General features: G+C 35.9%; 1 protein-coding gene across 1 annotated transcript; it reads left to right on the top strand.

Annotated features, from left to right (window-relative positions):
* Positions 1-6,201: 6,201 nt before the first annotated feature.
* LOC133323029 (serine-rich adhesin for platelets) lies at positions 6,202-21,660 on the top strand. Its single transcript, XM_061531987.1, has 11 exons — positions 6,202-7,168; positions 12,531-12,740; positions 12,866-14,596; positions 14,729-14,960; positions 15,762-15,956; positions 16,018-16,080; positions 16,158-16,270; positions 16,337-16,414; positions 17,492-17,898; positions 20,803-20,992; positions 21,053-21,660. Exons 1-11 carry the CDS (start codon positions 6,202-6,204, stop codon positions 21,658-21,660), a joined length of 4,794 nt encoding a protein of 1,597 aa, XP_061387971.1.
* The last annotated feature ends 1,838 nt before the right edge of the window (positions 21,661-23,498 follow it).

Below are 23,498 nucleotides of genomic sequence, written 5' to 3'. Positions count from 1 at the left end.
TTCGAATCTGTCCATCTGTTTCTTGTATGTCTAACAAAATATCCCTCCCCATATTAGGCTCGCCTCTATACAAAATGTCCCTCCCAATATTAGGCTCCGGGGCTCGAAAAACTCCATATGACTTTAGATACTAGTCGAATTCGTCATGCTGCACTAACCAGGCGAGAAATGCAATATTCAGTCCAATTATGAATAAAAATTCCTAATGAAAAAAATTATTTGAAAAATTGAGTTGGAAAATTGGAAATTGAATTGGTGAATTGTTCTTGAGGATTTTTTAAAGGGAGAAATTTTTATTCATAATTGCGCTGGTTACATATCCGATACTATCGATAGTATCGATAGTTTTACAACAAACTATCGAAACTATTGAATGGGACGAATATCGATAGTTTGACAGCTCTAATGTCCGTATTCATGGATGGATATGCATGAAATGCTGCTACATTATTAAGACAATGTCCTTGGGATATTGTGTTTTTTATTTCTTAAGACAACTTTTTCAAGTGTGGTATTTGTGGTTATGAACGAACATATGTTTTGTTGCTAGGCACTGTGGAGAATGCATCCTTCGTAAATGTCAATTCTTCGAGCACGCAAGGTACTTGGTTTGGTTTGTTTTATTAATTATTTTAATTATATATGATGAAATGCGAAAACTCTTCGCGCACATGGAGAACCTTATTTTAACATTCTGTATCATGGTATTTTATGCATATATAAAATATTTTGAAAAAAAACACATACATATTAAAAGTAGGTACACCAGATGCCTGAATAAGAATTGCTTCCAATGATTTTTTATCGATAACAATAATGAATTATAAATAAAGGATTTTTTTTATGTAACAATAAGGCAGGGTCTAAATTAAAATGATGTGTGGAAAAAAATGAAATTAAGAAATAAAAATATCTAAAATAAAATATAATAATATCTAATTTGGTATTTCCTATGCTAAAAATTCATTCCAAATTAAAAAAAAAATCTAAAGGAATAATACAATATGTCATGTATCATGATGTACCACATAATACAATGTAGGCTTAATTGAGGGAATAAGCAAAATACAATTCTGCCGCGTAGTCTTGATCTGTCAAAATTCTTCTGCAAACAACAAATTCGTTTATTAGTTTTCGAACAAATTCTATTATCTATTCGAATTCGAGCAAACGTTTTGGATATGTGTTTACACTCAAGCGCTGAAAGGACCCCATTCTAGTTTTACCATTTTTACGCAGGAATGCCCAACAAAATATTTAAAAAAGTTTAAAATATTTTGATTTTTCTTTTATATAAAGATGTTTTAAATCTCCTGACATTAAAAATAGAGGTCAAAGATAAAATTTTCCAAGTTTGTTGTAATAGGTATTGAAGCAATCCACTATTTTAAACAAATCAAGATTACTATGAATTGATGTAAACTTCATTTACTTTATTTATCCAACTAGATTTAAGTCTATAAATCCAACTCTAGTTTGAATTTATAATGTAACTACAACAATGTAAATAATCTTAGAATCTTATCGATCTTTTAAGAATGTTATCGATAACGATTAACATATTTTGTAACCCAGAAAAGGGTATAAAAGAGCGAAGAAAATTCAAGAAGTCGCTCATTAAGCAATCTCCATTCAAACACGATACATCGTATCCATCTGATAAGATTGCTCAGAGTAAGGATAAAGTGACTCATTCCGCAATCTCCATTCAAACACGATACATTGCAGTATCCATCTGATAAGGTTGCGCTGAATAGTAATAAAGTCGGTCTTTTAAAAAATAATCAAGTCGTGTATTCATTTATGAATCGCTACAAATTGCGTAGCAAGGTATTGCAGCCCAACGTTTCATCGCTCAACGAAAGGTCTTCTACACTGACGCCCAACGAGAGGCCTGTTTCAGTGACGCCCTACGAGAGGTGTGTTACATTGGCGCAAAACGTTGGACCTGCTTCATTAACAGTCAAAGAGGACTCTTCTACAGTATTATAATTTATTTTTTGTGATAAAAAATCTAAAATGAGTGAACGAATGATTTCTAATACGGTATTTTGATAGAAATACTTGAAAAAGTGGGAATGGTCAGCATATTTCTATGATGATTTATTTTCCTTTGAAAATTCTTCAAGGTTATTCGGAAAATAATGAACTATAAGATGTTTTCTAGCATGTTAAATATGGTTGACTGTCGGAAGATTACATTGATGATTAAATTAATTATTAATTTTTTTGGCTAATTCTCATACAGAATAAACAAATTCCATCATATTATCTTTTTTCTATTATATGTAAATCTAATGATACCAATAATGATTTTTTTTTTGTAAAAACTTGTGCGTTATAAGGAATTAATCGATTATTTCCAAACATAGCACATCGTAATATTTCATCCATTCAGCTTTGGCGTAAGTATGGGAATGATGAGTAAGAGGCGGACTGGGTCGAAAAAATAAAATAATTAGACTTCGACACTTGACAAAACCATTTCCCGAAATGATTCCGATGTATCCGGAGATATTACATCCTCTAAATAAACAACCCTTCTAATTTTGCCGTCCCTGTATATTTGTACTCTTCTCGTAAACATAGAGTTTCTGTATAAAGTGTATGATTAATCTGTAAGATTTCTGGTATTGCCTTTTTGGAAGAGTAAAGTCCAGCAATCTCATTATCGAGCGACTTGACAAGTTCGTTTATATCGCTTACATCTCTCCACGTAGGCTTTGGTGGACGTTGGGCTATTACACTTGCTTTGAACAGATAAATAATCACAATACTGTAGTTAACTGGTATCACTGTAGAGCTGGGTTGAACAGAACTAAATCTTGAGTAGGTGAGACATCATCATCAAAAATGACCGACGAAAAGAGAATATGTGTTTAGCCATCAACGCTATCGTACTATTTTGTGCATTAGTGTTTTAGAGGTTAAAGTTGAGTAGTTGCGATCGACAATGCATTATTTTGTAGCCGCCGCAGCAGATGTCTGCGAATGATTTTCCAGGAAGGTTGATTGCCATGATAAAGATTTATAAAACATACACCGTAGGCGACAACTATGGTGCATTGAAGACACATTTTCTGGTCAATATTGATGGGTTGTCTTTGTTGCGGCTTAGGTTTCCTCCTGCTCCTGGTATTTAAAAAGTACCACATTATTTGTGTGTTTTTTTCGTACGTTTTCCAATAAAATGAATAAATCCACAGTAACATTTGTCATACAAAGTCAGTGTCGAGCATTAATTTTCGACCAGAATACGCAATTGTTTTTCGATTTAAATAGGCAAACTGCCAAAGTTTTTAATGCGCAAAGTTATCTCAAAATTTGTCACATATGTCGATTTCCGGGAAGAGGTTAAACGTTGAATTTTTTCTTAACTGGTAAGCATAAGTGAAGTTACGGGAAAAGGTACAAATAAACTTTAAACTTTACACATAATTCCCAGAGTTTTTCTGAGCCTCTCTAATTTGTACCGCTAATAGTGTTCTTAGAATACTACAAAAAGGTAACAAGGGTAATTTGTAAAAAAATTGTTGTGATTAAGTTATGTGTTATTTCCACATAATGCTTACGGCGTTCGTTCAGTGTATGTGAATAACGTGAATCTACCGGTACTGGAGAATGGAATATGTCGGCCCGATATATGTCATATATATATATATTTATTTGAGTGGCACACATATAAGATCGATAATCCTCCTCGTGTGATATTGACGTCGGAGACCATTTTTGTGATACCGTACTCATTAATCAATGACAATAATTTTGAAACATTTTTTTCCAATTATTGATTTTTTATTTACTACACTAAATCACATATCTGCCGAGATCATTTTATTTTGTATATGTACTTGATGAAATATTCCTAAATAGGCTACTGATTGACGCGGTAATTAATCCAAGGCCAATTCTATGATATTATTTCAACTCCTTAGCACTATTTCGGACTGTGTTCGTCAAGTTAAGAAGCCCAACTATAAACGCGACAATGAATCCAAACTGCTTGCTGGTGACTTGATCCGTCGGTGTGATATTAATTTTAGTTCTTCGAATTTCTTTTCGGCCAGCTATTAACACGAATAAGACGTTGGCGCTGATGATGGTTTGTTGTTTTTGAGTTAAGCGTTAAGAAACAAATAGATGATTTGAAATTCACTATTGAAAAGCTAAAGTGTTTAAAAATTCGCTTATTTGACTTGTTTTGTTTTTTCTTTTGCCTGAGATTATTATTTAAAACAGTTTTCCAAAAAAAAGGCAAAATCGCCACAACCATGAAGGAATTCACAATTAAGCATGCATCTGATTTAGGTTGAGTGTATGGGTGTATGTGCATTAGGATATCCAATGGATATTGAGTGCGGAGAGGGAGGAGCTGTAAGACAAAAGCGTCAGTGTAATATTTAAGGGGAAACGAATTCGGCTAGAGCAAAAGTGCTATTCATATAGCGTTGCACGTGCTGCTAAGGAATTTTCGGAGTATAGAACAGTCCAGCTGCGAATGGATCATGCGCACAACACGACTGAGCATGAATGTGTTATACAGCAAATTAAATGCCTGATGGTATGTGTGGGTGCTGAAGGATATCGCTACTACAAACGGAATACGCATGGGGTATACTCCGAAAATAAAATACCTCCCCACCACCCACCACCATCTGCAGGACTCTGCCAGGCTCTCTGCTGTCAGCGTTTGGGATTTTGTCGTCTTTGTGTCTATGGCCAGCATAGAAGACACTGTGTTCCTTAACGTGTGTTTAGTTGAACGTCACAAGTTGCCAACGTCAATACAACGCCAGAGAGACGGAGACGCAAAGTCAGGCATTTAAGGATATTCAGCCCCAAACAAATACAATTGAATTGAGTGTAGAAGATTGTCATATGTGAGCGCACATTCACGAACAACCATTCATCCACAACCACTGCCAACGAATGCTGCTGTCTGCCTGCTAGCCAGCCTGCTGCATTCGACAACAAAGTTCGACAACTTTGGAAAACTCTGCTCGGCCAGTTTGATGCCAGTAAGTTGTGAACTTAGAACAGGTAGAGACACCGCGCGCTTTACAGTTTTCCTCGAAATATAAAAGAAAATAAAACGCACGCACACACAATCAAAGGCACGGTGCTTTCCCAGCAATTCTAGAACTACTGAACTTTGATTACTGGCCAAAGCTACCGCCACCAGTCAACCAGCCAAACAATTCATAAAAATAATAAAATAAAAAAGAAAACAATTTCAAAACTAAATAAAAAAGTTCAGTTATTGTTTTTGTTGCCACCGATTTCTATGTGAAAATTCAAAACAGCCGAAGTGCCAGCCAGTGGTATTGGAAATCTTAAGGCCAACGCCGTGTATGGATGCAGTACAAGTTTATTATGTCTGCAAATGTTGGTCCAGTGCAAGACATTCAGTATCAGCCGACCCACGACCAACTTGGCAAACGCATCGTCTAGCAAAACTAACGGAAAGTCGCTAAAAGTTTTGCCCATAAGTGCATTCATTTAACCAAAAAAGAAAAGAAACAGAAAACTTATGCCCATAACCAACAAAACCAAAGAAAAAAGTTCAAAACTCCAATAAAAATTCCACCAAAAAAGTGAAGAGTGAACAAAGAAAAAAAATCAACAATATTAAATTGACAAACAAGTGCGACAGACAAACTATTGTGACCATAAAACTAAGTGAGACATCCGTCAGCGTAAATAACGAAAAGTTTAGTTTTCGAAAAAGTGAAAACAAACAAATCTTGTGCAACTCTTCGTGAAAGTTTAATATTCAAAACTATGTCGAATTACTGAAGCTGTTGACTTTCATGAGACTCACAACACATCCCGCATAGGTAATTAAAATTAAGTTTGTAATTCTTTATTAATTATTGTATACAAATGCAGAAAATGAAACTAAGAAGAAAATTCAATGCAACAAGAATTATTGTGTATATGAGATATCAAATTTTAAATATTTACTAGCAATTTAGTTATTCATTTTTATTTTGATGGTATGAAAAAACATATTTTTGCCAATCATATTCCTTGATTCCCACCAATTTCCATATTTTTTGTTTTTGCCATGAATTTTTGCTAACCTTTCCTTACGCCCCTTATATTTTAATATAATCTTTAGACAATTTAACAAAATATAACCCACCAGGAATATTAGGAACTTCCCACCATCAACCGTCGCCACTCCACCACTGCTTTAACATGGCTCTATTAAAACGTCCCTTAACCAAGGAAACGGCAACAATTTTCGAAAATAACAACGCCAACAAAGTTGACACAGAATACGAAACAGCTGCTAAACGTAAAAAACGCTCATCACGTGACGATGACGCCAACAATAACAACACCAACAACAATAAAGTGGATGAACGTTTTCCATTGCCTCAAAAGAAACGTAGCCTTGATTCAATGGGAAAATCCACAAATGAGGATGAAGATGATGAAACTTTAATTCGAGAAACTCAAGCAGCTCTGAAAAGTCTATCTGGTAGTTGGCCAGAAGTACGATATAACCCCTATCGCTTGAACGAACATGATGAACAACCTCCGGCATTTCAAAATCTCTTCGAGGAAAAACAAAAGTATGAAGCTAAACATTACAGCATTCCAAGTTCTCAGGATGTTACTTATAACCACTTTGAATTCTCTCGCCTCCACAGACAAAAGGAGAATGATCAGGCTCGATTGAATACACAAAATCAGGAACAGGATATTTCGTCGAATGGCTACGATGATCGTAAGAAGGGTGCATTTTCGCAGGCCTCTGCATTTAAGCCGCCGCAGGATATAAAACGTAATGGTTATGCTAGTCTCAGTACCTATACCTCGTCATATCCAAGTACAGATGTCACATCGTCTTCGTATATGGGTTATCATTCACACAGTACAGCTTCGATCTTATCAAACCGTCCCATGGAACGCATTTCGCCCGTCGAACCAGTTAAAGTTGAAACGGAAATGCCACCAAAATCCGCTGATGAGGCCACAAAGCAATATACAATTCTACAACCAGCTGGTCAAGGTAGTCGTGCTGCTTCGGTAATGCAAGATATTCATAGAGATGTGCCGGTATCGGCATCTATGGTAACTGGCAGTAATGAATCGCATATGCCATCGAGTAGCAGTGTGATTAATCAGCCCACCTATTCACCGAGCAGTTTAAATCGTGGTAAGTTTGATTTATTTTAAAGCTTTTTCTTATTGTTTCTATTTTGTTTTCTTTTGGAATTTATGTTGTTTTTTATTTGAATTTTCAAAAAACGAATTGGCGTAAACTTGTGCTTAACTTCTTGTTGCATTGAGTTTACCAAGATACATGTTAGGAAATGGCGATAAGGGTAATGCGTTAAATAATAAAACATAAATGTAATAGTGAAGATGAGAGTGAATGTGTAAATCGATGATCCAAGTATATATATGAAAAATTAACTTAAATGTTAATAGCTAAACAATTCTGGAAGTTCTTCAGCGAGTTTTACGGTTGTGGATCTACCTTGCGTCTTCAACTTTTATATGTAAATAACATACAATAATTGTTTCGATTTCGCAACTGAGGTCCGAATTTGCAGTCCTCCACATATTGATAGATAGATATTTTGGGAAAATTCTGTTTACTTCTTTGATTTGTGGTCCCGAAACTTGCCTTATGAACATCAATCTGTTGTACATTAATTTCTAAAATTCTAAAATATCCAAAATTGCGTAGTATGAAACTACAACAAATTCGATTTTGTTGAAAAATATTATTCTATGAAACCAAAATGCCAAAATTAAAATCGGCATTATTTACAGACTTTAAACACGCGTTGTTCACGAAATTTTAATAATAAATTATCCACAGAATTATATTTTATAACAATTTCTTGTAAATTTGTAATTCGCTCCGTAGTTTGTCATTCTGGGTTACTGACGAACAGTTCTTAAAATTTATTAAGACATTTAGTGATTGTTTTGACTTCAGATCAATCTCTAGGTGGTCTCGGACACCGATTCTCCAAATTGTAATCAGCAGTTTTTACCAACAACACCTTGACTATTTTATATTATTTTGTGCATTTTTTTGAAGTATTTCTGGGACCCTTGTACGATCAATTACATGATTAGTTGTCGTGGAATGGATATTGTTTAAATAAAGATAATGTTTTATATATTATGCAATTTAAATTCAACATTGTCCATTTTTCTGGTGGATGAGCCCATATTATTAAATGGTGGGATGCATTTCTATAGTTATCTATTGATTGGAAACTCTGCTCTAATATATCGGTCTATTTATTTTACTTACATTGATCGTCGATTAGAAACTATTGCTCTTTTACAGAACCTCCATTAATCTTCGAAAAAAACGAAATTAAAAGTTTTGCCAGTTTCTTTTCCTTCGGCAAGGATATTTGATTTTTTACTCCAGCTCGAAAAACTGTTCCTCATATCAGAATATCACCATTAACTATTTGAATTATTGCTACATATAATACTACCCCTTCCCATGTCTATTGACTGTAATTAAGGTAATAAGACAATCAGGATTGCCGTCGTATTCAATTTATCTCATGCTACAGTGAAACAACAAAGTCGTTTCCCATTAGCATTTATGGGGCCACGTATAAAAGAAAACCTAGACATACATTTATCCAAAAACACAAAAAGAAACAATAAGTACATTTCCCTTCCTATAAAACTTACCTTGCCCACGCACGTATACACATATAAATTTCGAGATGACAGATATACATATAAATACAAAAAGGTTATTGCAAATACCACCCAAACATATGTTTGTGTGTGTGTGTTCGAAGGCAGTTAAACCTATTTACACACGCATTATAATTATAAGTATTGTTATTATTTGCACATTTTGCCAGCACTTAGAACGCGCACATAGACAAGTTGTATGGCATCAAAACTAAATATTAATGACAATACAAAGGACAACAAAGCGAGGACAGACAGGCAGACAGCTAGGCATTTAGCTGGTTGGAAACACACACACACACTCGAAGAAGACATTGAAGTCAAAGCTTTTAATGTTTGCTCCCCTTTGACAATTGCTCAGAGAACGACAGCCTAGTTGTAATGTAAAAATAAAGGAAGTTCTCAAGCAGTCAGGCATAGCTAAGATGACTAAAATCATAATGTTGTGCCGACTGCAAGTGCTGGGGCTTTACTGCGAAAAACAATAGAGACCATTGTTGTTGTAGTAGTTCTAACCAAAACATGATTTAGCCAACTTCAATAATAACAATTTTGTCACACTAATTTCCGTGCGTCACATTCATAACCAGGATATAAATTTTAGAGACATAACAGAAAGCAATGCCAAGGGGAGGGAGAACGAGGTAAGGAGTTCAAAATGTCTATCTTATAATGACTTGACTAAAAAGGCAGCTACGCGTATTTAGCTCAGCAAAAAAGGAATAAGTAAAGGGGGAAATTAAAGAAATTCTTGGTAAAACCGAACAACAATAAAAATTATTCTGGTTGTGTAGTAGCTAAACACACGTTCCATGAACCACTTACGCATATTTATTTTGTCATTATGGCAGCTATTTTAGAAACACACACACACACATCGACACTCTTACACATATGTGAAGAACAAAGGATGCAAATGAAGGGTTTTATATGTATGTACGATTGTATACACCATAAAGCCTATTCTTAATGCTTATACATTTCTGGTAAAAATTTCAATGACTTTTTAAATAGTTTTCTAGGTCTTAAAAAACAAAAAAACAACAACAATGGAGGCAATTCCAAAATACTAATAATTCATAACAAAAATATCATCATTATTTGTTGTTATGGCTGCTACTTAACTTTGGAGTTATTTTTAGACCTTTTTCACTGTTAAGAATATGGTGGAGTTTTCTTTTCCTCGATAGGATAATTAGCTGATGGTTTGGATTTATAACTGGCGGTTGTGAGTAGCTGATTTCAAAATGATTGACATATCATAAAATATTTGCGTATACAGTTAAGATTTGTGACAAAAAAGTTTGGGAAAGGGGAGTTTTGAAGATTTTTAAACCAGGAGCATAACGCATTGTAATATGGAATATTTATTTTTTAAGTAAAAGGTATAAAATTGTGGATCCAAATTTTGAGGGCATTTTATATTTGATCCGACTTGTATTGTCTAGCTAATGTGAACTGTCACAAATCTACTAACGGTTTTATGTTGATTTTCCGATCGAATTGAACATAATTCATAATTATTAACGATATTTATAATATTCAAAGCTCAAAACATCGTAAGTAGGTGTATCCGATTTATAAAATTCTGCTGCTTTACTATATGTCCAAGAAACAAAGTTTCCAAAACGTTCAATATCTTACCTTTGGTGCCATAGCACGACACAGCAAAATGGGATTTAAATACGGATCTTAGAATTCTTAGTATCTATTTTTTATCCACTGAGAACTGACTATATAAAAATATTCGGTTGCTATTGTGTAATGTTTTATCGAAGCTTTAATTTAATAATATCATATGTGGTATGAAGGCAAATTATCGAATATACTTAAAAAGTATACTAAAAAATCGTTTAAAACATAGTTGAAATATTATTTTCAACTAATGAGTCAAGTTATGATAATTACATAGTCTTACCTGTCTAACATAAAATGTATTGGACAAAACTGCTCCGATTCAAAATAAATTTTGAACACTTCAAATTTACTTCTCAGCGGAGATATGTTGCATATTAAAAATTACCTCCACCTTAAGAGATGTTGCTTCAAATCTAATGGTAGCTGGAATTTCATATGAACTGTCTTATTAATCGCAACGAAAAACCGCTACTGAAGAGGTTAATTTTCCTGTTTAGAGGGAAAGGGTTATTTTGGTTTTAATTAAATTCAATATAGAAGATAAGTTTCCACAAAAAAAATAAAAAATACGAACACATTCCTAACTACACCTTTCTTTCTATACGATAGCATACAAGAAATATTTGTGTGTGTGTGTGTGCATGAGTTTTGAGCTTGAGTGGCAGACAAGAAAATACTTTCTAATTTTTTTACAAGAACCCTTTCAAAAGTATGACATTGCCTTCGTTGTTTTCACTACTCATACATTATTAGAATTTTATAATAAGGATGCGACAACATTAGAAGCAAACACACGCGCACACATACTCACTCAGACACACACTCATGCACTCAGAGAGATTGTTGCAAAGACTTTTTGTTAAACTTGTTTAAAAAACGCTAGACAGGTTTTTACGACATTTCGATCAAATACAAGCGAAAAACAAGGGCCTGGGGTTATGTGATTATTTATATATGAATGTATGTATGTTTGACAAGTATACGATGTAAATATATGTAAATAATTCAAAAACTGTTTTCCATCAAATTTTAATTAATTATTTAATATAAAAATATATATATGTATGTTCGTTTGAGAATTTTACCTCCCATCCTCTGGAGTATCGTTTTTTTAAAGTATAAATATGTGTTGGTATAGGAAAAGATATTTGGTATGGTTTGAATGTATCGGAAATAGAGCAGGAAGAGTTTATTTTTTTAATATTTTAATTTCATTTTTCCATTAGGAAATTATATTTAGAATTAGCAAATTTGTGTTGGTCCCCAACTGATGTGTTTTATTTGCTCAATTTTAGATGGTAACAAATGTCCCACTCCCAATTGTAATGGTCAGGGTCATATAACAGGATTGTATTCCCATCATAGAAGGTATCATTTTCGTTCTTAAATATTTCAATTACAAGTTATCAAATCAAGCTATATTTTTACAAAAGAGAAAAAATAATTAATAAATTATAAAATTTATAAATAATTAAAAAAATATAAAACAAGTTAATATTTGATATTCGATTAAAATTAATATTTCATACAAAATATTTACAGAACAGAAAGTGGCATCGCAAAATAATTTCAATATATATAGAAATATTCAAATAAAGTTTATAAGTATAACAATAATAAATAAAATAACCAATTTTTTAACTGTTTAATTGTTATATATAAATAAGTAATTCCTTAATAGCTAAAATAAATTTCCATATTTAGCTTCTTTTGATAACTCTAATTGTTATTTTCGACTCAGCGTTTTGAAAATGAAAATAAAAACAAATCCATTTCACCAATTACAGTTTATCAGGTTGTCCAAAACGCGATAAGGTCACATCGGAATGTAAGTTCAAATACTTCAAAATCTTCTTCTCTACTACTACTCTCCTCAAATAAAAAACTTCTTGAGATCCCTTTGTCTCGTTGTCACTTCTACTAAACCATAGCATGTGTGTGTGTAACTTCTACAAACTAATCTCTTTCTATTTTTATATATATATGTGTGTGTGTGTCTAATGCATGGTAATCTTCGATCTTGTAGATACCTTCCTTCTTCTAAACTATTTGTAGTACTCTCCCTTTGAGGTTGTCCTATTCGGAGACATTTCCCCAATTTTCCTATATCTTCGTCTATTTTCTCGGTGTAATAGATATCTATATTCGTATCTGATGATTCTGAATGAACATACCCCACGTTTTCTTTTCCTCCAACCAAAATTTAGTATTGGCTTTACACGAACAAATTATAAAATGTCCCACTCCCGGATGTAATGGTCGTGGCCATGTCCAACCTCATCGCAGTGTTCATCGCAGTTTATCCGGTTGTCCGCAAGCTGCAAAAAGTTTAGCCAGAAAACAATTGAAATTGCTGTTCAATAGCGGGGATGTAACTGAACCTCAGTGCATTGATTCTAATTTGAATAAAGGTCGGCTATTATCCTTTAGTATTGCTCATTATTTCCCCACTTTCTACTTCCACAACTTACTAGAAAAAAACAGAAAATTATAGATTCTCCCTCTTAATTTGCAAATTTGTACTTTTCCATTTTAGATTCTTCGATCCAATATTTGAGTAACAGTACAAGTTGTAACGGAAACAGCAGTCCATCCCAGGATACCAGCAGCTGCAGCAATAACAACAACTTTAGTAGCGGCAACAATATGCCCATCATTAAGTCCGAGTTCAGTCCAGTGCCAAATATTAAATCCGAATACAATAAAAGTCCAATGCATTCGTATCTATCGAACGACAACACAAATGCCTCGGGGCGTGCAAACTCCAACAGCACAAGTTCCTCGGTGTCAGCTGCCAATGGCAGCAGTAATGGCCAAAGTGGTGCTGGCAATAACACAACAAGCGGAACACTTCAGCAGCAGCAACAACAACAACAGCAGTCACACAACGATATGAATCGTTTCGTGGGCATGCAGTCACATGCCATTGGCGATCAACAAAGTCCTCACAACAGCCAAACAATGCACCAGCAACGTGGTCCATTCATTGAGGGTTCTTCCGGTCTGATGATGTCTGCGGGCAATACAACGGCAAGTGGAGATGGCGTGAGTGAGTCCTATCACAATGACCACCATTCACAGCAAGCCAATGCACAACAGCAGGCCGACCCTCAACAACAACAACAACAGCAGCAGCAACAACACCAACAACAGCAGTATGAGCATATGCGTTATGGCCATCACGTTTCGAATGGTAGCGAAAGCCTGAGCAAACCACCGTCGGCATATGGCGCCAGTGATATGTTGTCCAACGGCAATAGTGGCAACATCTCTCCCAGTTCACGTAGCTATGATCCCAATCCTCCAACATCGATATCGTCCAGTGTGTCTTCGTCCTATGTGGATTCGTCAACACCCTCCGGAGGTGTCAGCGGCTTGAGCACCGCATTCGAACGTTATGACCCCAACTGCGGTGGTCAAAGGCCTGCCAACATGTATCCATATCTCTCACAGTCGGCTGATGACATCCACTCTCAGCAACAGAAGTACTTGCAAGACCAACAGCTGCTAATGGCCAAGGTGGAGCACGATGAGATGACAAACGGTGGTCCTATTTATCCTCGGCCCATGTACCATTATGATCCCAGCATGGGCCCCTTGCCACCCGGGTTTTCGGCCATAAATTTGTCCGTGAAGATGGCTGCTGCTCAGGCAGCTGCTGCAGCGGCGGCATATCAAAACCAACAAACCCAGCAGCAACCGTCGCAGACATCCGCTCAGCAGTCGCAACATCCTCAACAGAGTCAGCAACAACAGCAGCAACCCAAGCAAAGTGGTTCACCATCACCTTCCGCAGCGCCAGTGGTAGATCTATCAGGATCCACGTCGGTGACATCGTCCAGTCCTCAGGGTTTCAATTCGCCAGCTTCTCACAACCAGTATAGCCAGAGAATAGGTGCAGGTAGTCCCCAGCCTGGAGCCAGTCCGAATGTAGCCAGTCCCCAAGTGCCAAGTCCACAGGGTCAAACTTTGGATCTGACAGTCAGTCGATTGCCGCACAGTATCATCACCAGTCCCCAGTATGGAGCCCATCCCGATGGAGTTGTGGTAGGTGCCCATCCCCAAGGATTTGGTCCCGGATTGCCGACATCGGCAGCAAATGGTACGCCTCGATCTCCTCACATGGAACCTGTTGATTTTAGTGGTCCTACTCGTCCTTTAGGCTTTGGTCTCGTTGGTCATATTGGTGGTCCCCGGCCCTATAGTCGTGAATCAACCCCGGACAGTGGTGGCTCTCATTACATTGACAGTTATCGGGATCCCAGTGGTAAGTAGTTGTCGTTGAAGATGATGACGACAACGACGATGATGATGGTGGTGGCAGCGCACATCAGGAAAGGGTATTCATGGTGTTTTGTCTTGTCTTTTTTCCGGCCTTCTCGGTGACTTTTGCTTGCAGGTTATTCTCCCCATCCTGGCTATGGTATGGTTGTACAGTCCGATTATCCCCCAGCTGGCTATCATGGTTATGGTGCAGCCGCCGCATATCAATGTAGCAATCCTTATGCCACTGCTGTTGGTCCAGGCGGATATCCGACTCCAGTATCGGGTGGTTATTCGACAAGTCCAGCATCCTGCTATTCCATGCCACCGCCCCAGCATATACCACAACATGATAAGTCAAAGGATAGGTTAGTTGAATGGCAAGTTTTCAACCAATATTTAATGCAAAAACTATTATTAAGTTTATTATTGTTTGTGTGTATGTGTGTGTATAAGGACTCTTTCTTCTTCTTCATATCCTTCCGTCTAATTTTGTTTTATGGCCGGAGTGAAAACAAAAAATCATTATTATGATAATGAAAAATGATGATGTTGTGTGTAGTTGTGTTGTGTTAACAATGCAACACTAAGGTCCTCTCATTGTCCTTTTTGCAAGGGTTATCCTTGACACATTGTCGTTTAGATTTTAATATTTATTAAGATGTGTGGCTACAACCCGTAACAGGACGGTCATAAAATTTACAGTCCTTCGAGAATAAAGGTTAATCTAAACCCAGATAGATAGAGGGAGGAAGTGAGAGAGAGAGTCCTTCTGCAAACTAAAAATCTAATTTGTATGTTAAAATGAAAGTAATCCTCCACCTTATCCACCATTAATTTCTGGTTTATTGCTTTAAAAAGTTGTTTTTGGGAAATTTCCAATTGTTATATTGTTTGAGATTTTCGATTGTTTTTAAATCCACTCAGCCATGAAACAATGACCAGTCCTTTGTTTTGCCTGATAACTCAGCCACTTGGCTAGCTGGCAGATGAACTTTCTTATCCCTTAACAAAACTATTTTTACAATTTGAAATTCCTTTTCAATTGCCAATTGATTGAAGGGATTAAAGAGCGACTTTCAATTTTGAAGAATTCGATTTTGCACAGGCATTCATGTGCTGTTCAGTGTGAGAGATAAGAGATTAATGTTGAATTTTCTTTGCAACAGTTTGACGGGTTGTCCACGGACGGATCGCAATCATTTGCAACCCCATTCACAAGAACTGAAATGCCCAACGCCCGGCTGTGATGGCTCTGGCCATGTAACTGGTAATTATTCTTCGCATCGTAGTTTGTCTGGTTGTCCCAGAGCCAATAAGCCAAAGAGTAAACCACGCGATGGTCAGGACTCGGAACCATTGAGGTATGTGTTGGGAAAAATTTATAAAATAAAGAGTGTTTCAAAATAATTCTTGTTTTCTTAGGTGTCCCATACCAGGTTGTGATGGATCTGGTCATTCTACTGGTAAATTTTTATCCCACAGAAGGTAAGCTATTCACCAAGAGGAGTCAGTTTGATTTGTGTTATTTATACTCTTGTTATGTGTGTGGCTGTATTTTATAGTGCATCTGGCTGTCCCATTGCCAATCGCAATAAAATGCGTGTCCTTGAAGCTGGAGGCACTGTTGAACAACACAAAGCCGCTGTGGCTGCGGCAACTGCCATGAAGTTTGATGGTACGTATGCCACTACTCTATCAGAAGATCTAGAATCCAAGGGCTACTTTCGCTCTTTTTCACCAGGATGTGGATCAGCATCACAAGCTATCAAAAAGCCCAAATTCGATGAGGTTACAATGGTGTATCCCAAAGGCTATACAGGTAACTATTAATTTGTATTTTTATTATGTAGTGCTGTAGTATTACTAATATACTGTATGAAATAATGTCAAAATGACCAACAAAAGTTGAATAATATGTTGGCCAATATAACATACAAAATATGTTTCTGCTACCTGTGAATATGTATTTTTAATCGGAATCGCGTTTCTCATTAAAATCCTTTAGTTTTTGGAAGTTTAACCAATACCGATATAGACTTTTTAATTTTTGATCCAATTTTGCGTTAGGAATGGATGAAGAGCATCCTTCGAGATCAATAAATATTAAAACGAATAAAAATTACTTGTAATATTAGCGATGTCACTCTTCTAAATTTAACTCTAAAATTTGTTTTTGAGTCTTTTGTGATTAGACATTATTTCATAGTTGTTGTCGTAAAAATGTATATACGAGTATAAATTTTTTTTTAAGTTGTGTGCGTGTGCTAACAAATTTTTATTCTAAACAAAACACGTATGTATTTTTTGTTTTTGTTTATGTTTTTGCTTTTGGTAACATCACACCTCCGTCATTTAGTCTCTTACACTAACACCTTTGTGTTTTTTCTTTGTATTTTCGTTTAAATTTGAAGTGGAAAAACCATCGAATTCTTTTTCCTTTATTCCTACCCTTCTCTAACCCACGTTCATTCGTTCGTTTTTTGATGATGATTTGTTTTGTTTTTTTTATTTTAGATTATGCGACTTTTTGTATCGGTGCGGAATATCTTCTCTAAACAGACAAAATACATGTAAATAACTAAACCACAATAACAAACAAATCCGAACTACAAAACTTATGTAAAGCCAAACAAAAGCAAACAAAAATAAGACCCAATCATATCATACGTACAGCCCAAATTGAAACCAAGTCAAGTGCCTACGGGTTGACAATGTGAGATGTGAGGTAAGCGATGCCAATTCGAGTTCAAATGATTTCTCTATTTTGTTTCACACCCCGACACACCTCGACCAAAGACAATGAAAATTGTTTAGCACACGCTCACCTCAAATCCGAAATGCTACTTTTTTACAAATGTGTCATGTGTTGTTTTTCTTCTTGCCCGTTTCGCTCTAGGTATGGACATGATGATGAATGCAGTGGGTGGTGGCTCATCGGTCTCAGTGTCTGCCGCAGCCGCAGCAGCTGCTGTCTCAGCATCCGCTTCAGCCTCCTCATCGTCATCGAATATTCCGCTGGGCAATGGCAATAGCTCGTCCAGCATTTCTAGCAGTGTGGCGGCTGGTATGCTGCCCGATAGCCTGTCGCAGTCGGTCAGTGCCGCCGCATCTTCATCGTCATCATCCTCCGCCACAGCAGGTATACATTCCAATACAACTGGTAATGAAACAAATGAGGATCTTAATACTTTAGAGGCTGAAATCACAGAACTGCAGCGTGAAAACGCCCGTGTCGAGTCTCAGATGATGCGTCTCAAGTCGGACATAAATGCCATGGAGTCACAATTGAACACCAGCGATAGGGTACGTAGGCTCAGGTTCGTTGAGGCAACATAAGTATTTCCTAGTTTAATTCCTTTTCGCCTTTGTTTTGGTATTCCTTTTGGTCTTGTTTCTTTGTTTTGCCTGTTGTTTGCTGTTTGTCGTAATTTATTCCAATTAAAATATTCTTCTTTGTTTTGATTTCTGCGAGTTTGTCACTCATTCCGGTTTCTTGCACTTTCTTTCGTTCTTTAGCCATTGTTACTTCCGGCTTTTTAGTTGTTTGCAACAGCGCTAGAAAGTATCCGTGTGAGTTTGTGAATGGCTGTTTGTCTAAACTTTCTTTTAAATTAGTTTTCAAGGACGTCTCAAAAGTCTTGATTTCTGTTTCTGTTGAATCCAAACTTTTGTTTAGCCCCCGTCTCGCCCCGACCGACGAACGGCAAAGTTGGAGTTTTCTAACAATAAAACAAAGTTTGTTTTAACGCGCCGCCGTAACTTTTTTCTGTGCCAAACTCGCTAAACTCAAAAACCCAAACATAAAGTTCTAATTTTTGCCAAATCGCCCCCTCCGTCATATTCGCCGCCTTGGCTCTGAGACGCTGTTGTTATTTAAATTATTACTAACTTGACTTTGTGGGTTTTTGTGGCATAGGCGAGGCGAAAAAAAGAAACGTGCTAGCCAAACAGCACCCCAGAAAAAGTTTATCAATTAATAATATTTTTTTTTTGGTATTTTAAGGGAAAGTTTTTTTTTCATTTGTCTGAGGAAGTTAGTCTGCTAGCATTTTTGGTGAATATGTTAGGAATCTAAAAATATGACAATTAGTTTATAAATCGGGAACAAAAGTACAAAGCAGAGCATAATGTTTAATGTTTTAATTAATTGTAAAATCATTAACAAATATTTATCGGTAGTATGTGTTCGTTATATGTGGGCTTCGTGGCTCTCCCTAGTTGTGTCTCCCCCTCACCTAGATAGCACTTGACATTTTCAAAATGGCGTTTTACACCACATACCAAAATATCATTGAATTGAGGTCTACCAATGAGAATTCTTTGCAAATGCAATTTTCTTATGCAGCTGTGGCTTTCCAGTCGACAGCAGCAACTACAACAACAACTTAGTCGCAAACAAGGCAACAACCCCTAAATATTGTAGAAATCCCTAAAGGTAATGAATACACATCTAAATGTCCATGCGCGTAAAGATGCAATGGAAAATTGGAGCTTCCCCTGGCTCCCCATTCCAATCGCCAACGAACGAACGAACGACAACAACAAAACGTCAATACTCCACCTCCCAAAAAATGGAGAAACAAACAGCCACCAATACCACACCTTTAGCCAACACTCATACATATACATAGCAGGAGAACAACAACAAATAGAAATTGTTGTCTCCCCAAAATCACACCATGTACGCTCACGTTTTCTCTTGCCATCACTTGAGACTATTTTATCATCACCGTTTAACCTTTGGCCTCCCAAGAGGGCAGGCTTCATATAGAAATATTCAGAATTTACTCTCACTGTCAGTGTATGCGTATGTACTCTGTGTGTGTTTGTGTTTGCGGGAGGCTCCTAGCACGCCAACAAATACCAATGAATGAACGCTATGGGTAGCAACATCCCTGTAGAATATAGGCAAAACCCCCCACTAACTCATGGGAAATGTTGCTGGAGTGTGTGTGTGTGTATGTGTAATTTTCAACATGTGTGTGTGTGTATGGATGAAAAAACTATAGCTCCAACGTTCTTTTTTCTCCATTTGGCTCAACAAACAATGGAAAAGGGCGTCACAATTTGTTCCCTTTTTCTATGTTACTTACTTTTCTTTTCCGTTCATATTTTCTTTTACATAGTCCCCCGCCACTTCACATCTCCCATATACATATATGTGGAATTTCTCTTTTTCTTCTCATCTTGTTCGATGTGGGTATATACTTACTCAAATATATACGATATGCGTGTGTGCATGCTTACATGAGAACACTTTGTTGTCTGTTGTTTATTGGTAACAATATGTGAATATATAAATGTATTTCTTTATACATATATGTTAATATATAAATATGAATGTTTTTTTGTTTGTATATCATTGATTGTACATAAATGTTGTATATATCCACTTACACCCACAACACATAATGTCGATATGTGAATTCATTATTTATTTATTTATGGGTTCATTTTGTTTGTGTTGTTGTCGCCATCCTCGACGAAACCAATAAAATTGAATTAAATTTAATTCGATTGGTTTCTTGGTGATCTATTATGACAAAAAGAAATATATTCGATTGGCAATATTAGTTGCTGGGAGGAAACTATAATGAACATTGTATCCTGTTACTACTGGGACATTTTAGACAACTTAATTATGCAAGACTAATATTAGGGGAGACTATGTGGCGAACAAATTGAATCACCTCCACCATTTCACATTATTTTTTATATGAGTTAGCAACTTAATAATATTGCCCCATATTGTATACGCGCATGCCTTACACAATTATCTTCAATGAATCGAAAGACCCAATGTTTGGAACAAATCGATTACTTCCATTGTATTTGTGAGGAAATTTCTAAATGAAATCCAAATTTTCTAAAACTCATTTCTTCCAAATAAACTGGGAGTCTAAAACTGATGAGGCACATTTTTTACTGCAGACTATCGCTTTTAGCTATTTATTTCGTCGGTCTATTGTTGGTCATTGTAAATGATTTTGACTGCATTTCCTTTTATTTGCTCTCTATATATATTTAACTTTCCTATGCCTACTTTATATTTTTGAGATAAAAACGTTTTAAAATTCAAAAAGCATGCACATTTCACAATGTCTATGAAAGACAACATTTTTAACTTCAATTTTTTTAACTTATTTTTGTAAATTTCAATAACACTTTTATTAATTACCATATTGCCCACCGTTTTTCTCATTTCAGGAGACTTCTCCGCTGAGTGCTCATCAACAGCGTTCTCTCGCTTCGGTGACTAGCACTGCTGGAGGAACAGCAGCTCTTGCTGCAGTCTCCTCCAGCGGAACGACCAGTTCCATTGCGGACTCCACCAACAGCGGCAGCAACGCTAACAGCAACACCAACAGCCTCGCGAACTCCTTCGCCAGTATCAACAGTCACTTAGGAGTAGGTGCAGGTGGAACAGGACCAGGAAGCGCCACAACATCTGGCATAGATGCAGGAGGAAATGCTAGTTCCTCTTCGGTAAATTCCAGCTACGATTCATCAACAACTGGTGCTTCATCATCCTCTTCTTCATCCAATGTGAATAATTATTACGAAAGTTTGCGCAATAATGTAATTACACTTCTAGAACATGTACGAATACCACCAGCTGGTCATGGCACCGGTACACCATCAGGTAGTTCATTGACAACCACCTCGAGCGTACCCGGTGTTTCGAATCAACATTCAGCCTATGCAACACATCCAACACTAATACCACCCGGTCCCTTGCCCAGTACTTCCATATCGGCAAGTAGTGCTGTATCCATGTATGGCAGTTCTATGCATCCGTTAACCTCATCACATCCTGGTGGAATGCATCCGCCGCCACCACCTCCTCCAACGCATACATCATCAGCAGCTCATCATCCCTACACCGTACATCATCCTGCCGGTTATCCTCATCCAGAACCATTCGATTCATATATCTCTAAATTGCAATCGCTGTGCGTGCCACCCGATGTCTATGCTTTGCCCGAAGATACCGGCAGACCAGTATACGATTCTGTAAAATCCAGTTTACATCAGGACTATACAGTTATGCCCACACCCATATAAATGTTGACGCCAACAATGAGAAAAGTTGCATCCCAGCATCTTTTGTGTAAATAATAAAAAAACAACTAAATTTAAGATTACTGATACCAATTTCGGAGATATGTTATGGTTCCATGTATAGATATCGAATCCAGTGTGCAATGTTTCTTTTAGGACATACATCAATGTGTAAATAACCCTTTTTTTGTTTAAAAATAGCAAATATATAGCAAAAATAATGAGAAATAAACTTTTAAAGTGTTTACTAATAAGATTGTCAAATAGTATTAAGCGATGTGGGTGGAGCCATTGCCCGAAGCCGTTTTTTGTAAATTTTATTTAGTTTTAATTTCATATTTTAAACTAAGGTATTACGCAGAGTATTCGAATAGATAACACTTGTGATGATTAGTATTCGTTAGTTATGTGAGATGATAGTTTATGTCCAAGAAAAACAATGAAAGACATACATATATACATACTCATACTTGATGTTAACATCAAGTATTTTAAATCAAAATTAAGAGTAAAATAATAATAATTCAATTACATAAATAATATTGAACAATTATATATTATTTTCTATTTGTTTTTGTTTCTATGTAAATGAAAATCTACAATAACTTTTAGTGCAACATACCCTACAATTAAGTGCAATAATATTTATAATAATTAATTATTCCCACATATATCAACTATATACGAATGCATACAATACAATTTTATTAGTTCCATAATACTAAGTGTACATAACAATATATTAAGTCTAAATATAAACACACATACTTACATACATGCCTACTAAAATACTACATTAAAATATAATAGTTATTGTAAGTACCAGAGTCCTCTATGTGGGCTCTCAAAAAAAATAAAATAAAAAAGAAAAAAATATTCATATAAACGAAAAAATAACAAAATAAAAACCCTAAACATTTCAAATAAATTAAATGAATGTTATGTATGATTGAAGTGAAAAAAAATAAATGAAGCAGAAAATGGAAAATAAAAATATTAGTAAATAAATATTAGATCAATATGTCTTATTTTCTTATTCGTGCACTGCATGTGGGTTCGTGAAGCAAAGATTAAATTATTCAAGTCAAATCATTTAAATGCATTGTTTATTCGTCGACATATTTTAAACCTCAGATTTTTATGTTATTTTATTGTGTTTTTACCAGGCCTAGAACCTTTACCTGAATTAAGTATTATTATGAGCAGTATTTCAATCACAATGGGGGAGTATGGCCCATATCTGTACTAAATCTATGTTCAGTATCGGATACTCATTTCGTTTAACCCCACGAGCAATAACCGGATACATTTGAACCTTTTTTGATTTTTTATATATTTTTAAAGTTATCAACATATCCTTCTTGAGTGAAGTATACGCAACAAAAGTCTTGAATAGTCTTGAACAGTTGTGTTTATTGATTGGCCAGATCCAAACAATAACATGGCTGTTGTAACCTCTAGATCAAACAGGTAAAAACAAAATTAAGTTGTCTTATTTAGCGAGAACCGCATTTACATGCTTATTTCGTGACGATTGGTCCATAACTGTGGTCTGTATATTGTTTACAAAATATAATGGACAGTTGGGCGGACACCTATAGCCATTTTTATTTAGCTAGTCGAGATATTGCGTGGCGTTACAAACTCTTAAGGCCACATAAACTTTTAACACTGTGCAGTACTAAAATCACGAACCATTTGGGACTGCCAAAATCTGAAATCTTATGATGGTAGATGAAAACCCCTATCTGGGTTTTGAATTATTTGCTAATGTTTTTATTTGTTTAAATCCGACTTAGGGTGGATTTTCACATAAAATGTACTGATTATCACTTGAACTA

The sequence above is a fragment of the Musca vetustissima genome, unplaced genomic scaffold (assembly GCF_032173495.1).
Source record: "Musca vetustissima isolate MV318-11 ecotype Yass unplaced genomic scaffold, APGP_CSIRO_Mvet_v1 utg3678, whole genome shotgun sequence".
In the NCBI taxonomy this organism is placed as follows: Eukaryota; Metazoa; Arthropoda; class Insecta; order Diptera; family Muscidae; genus Musca; species Musca vetustissima.
The sequence above is the reverse complement of the archived record's forward strand: the minus strand, read 5'-3'. Positions and strand labels throughout refer to the sequence as shown.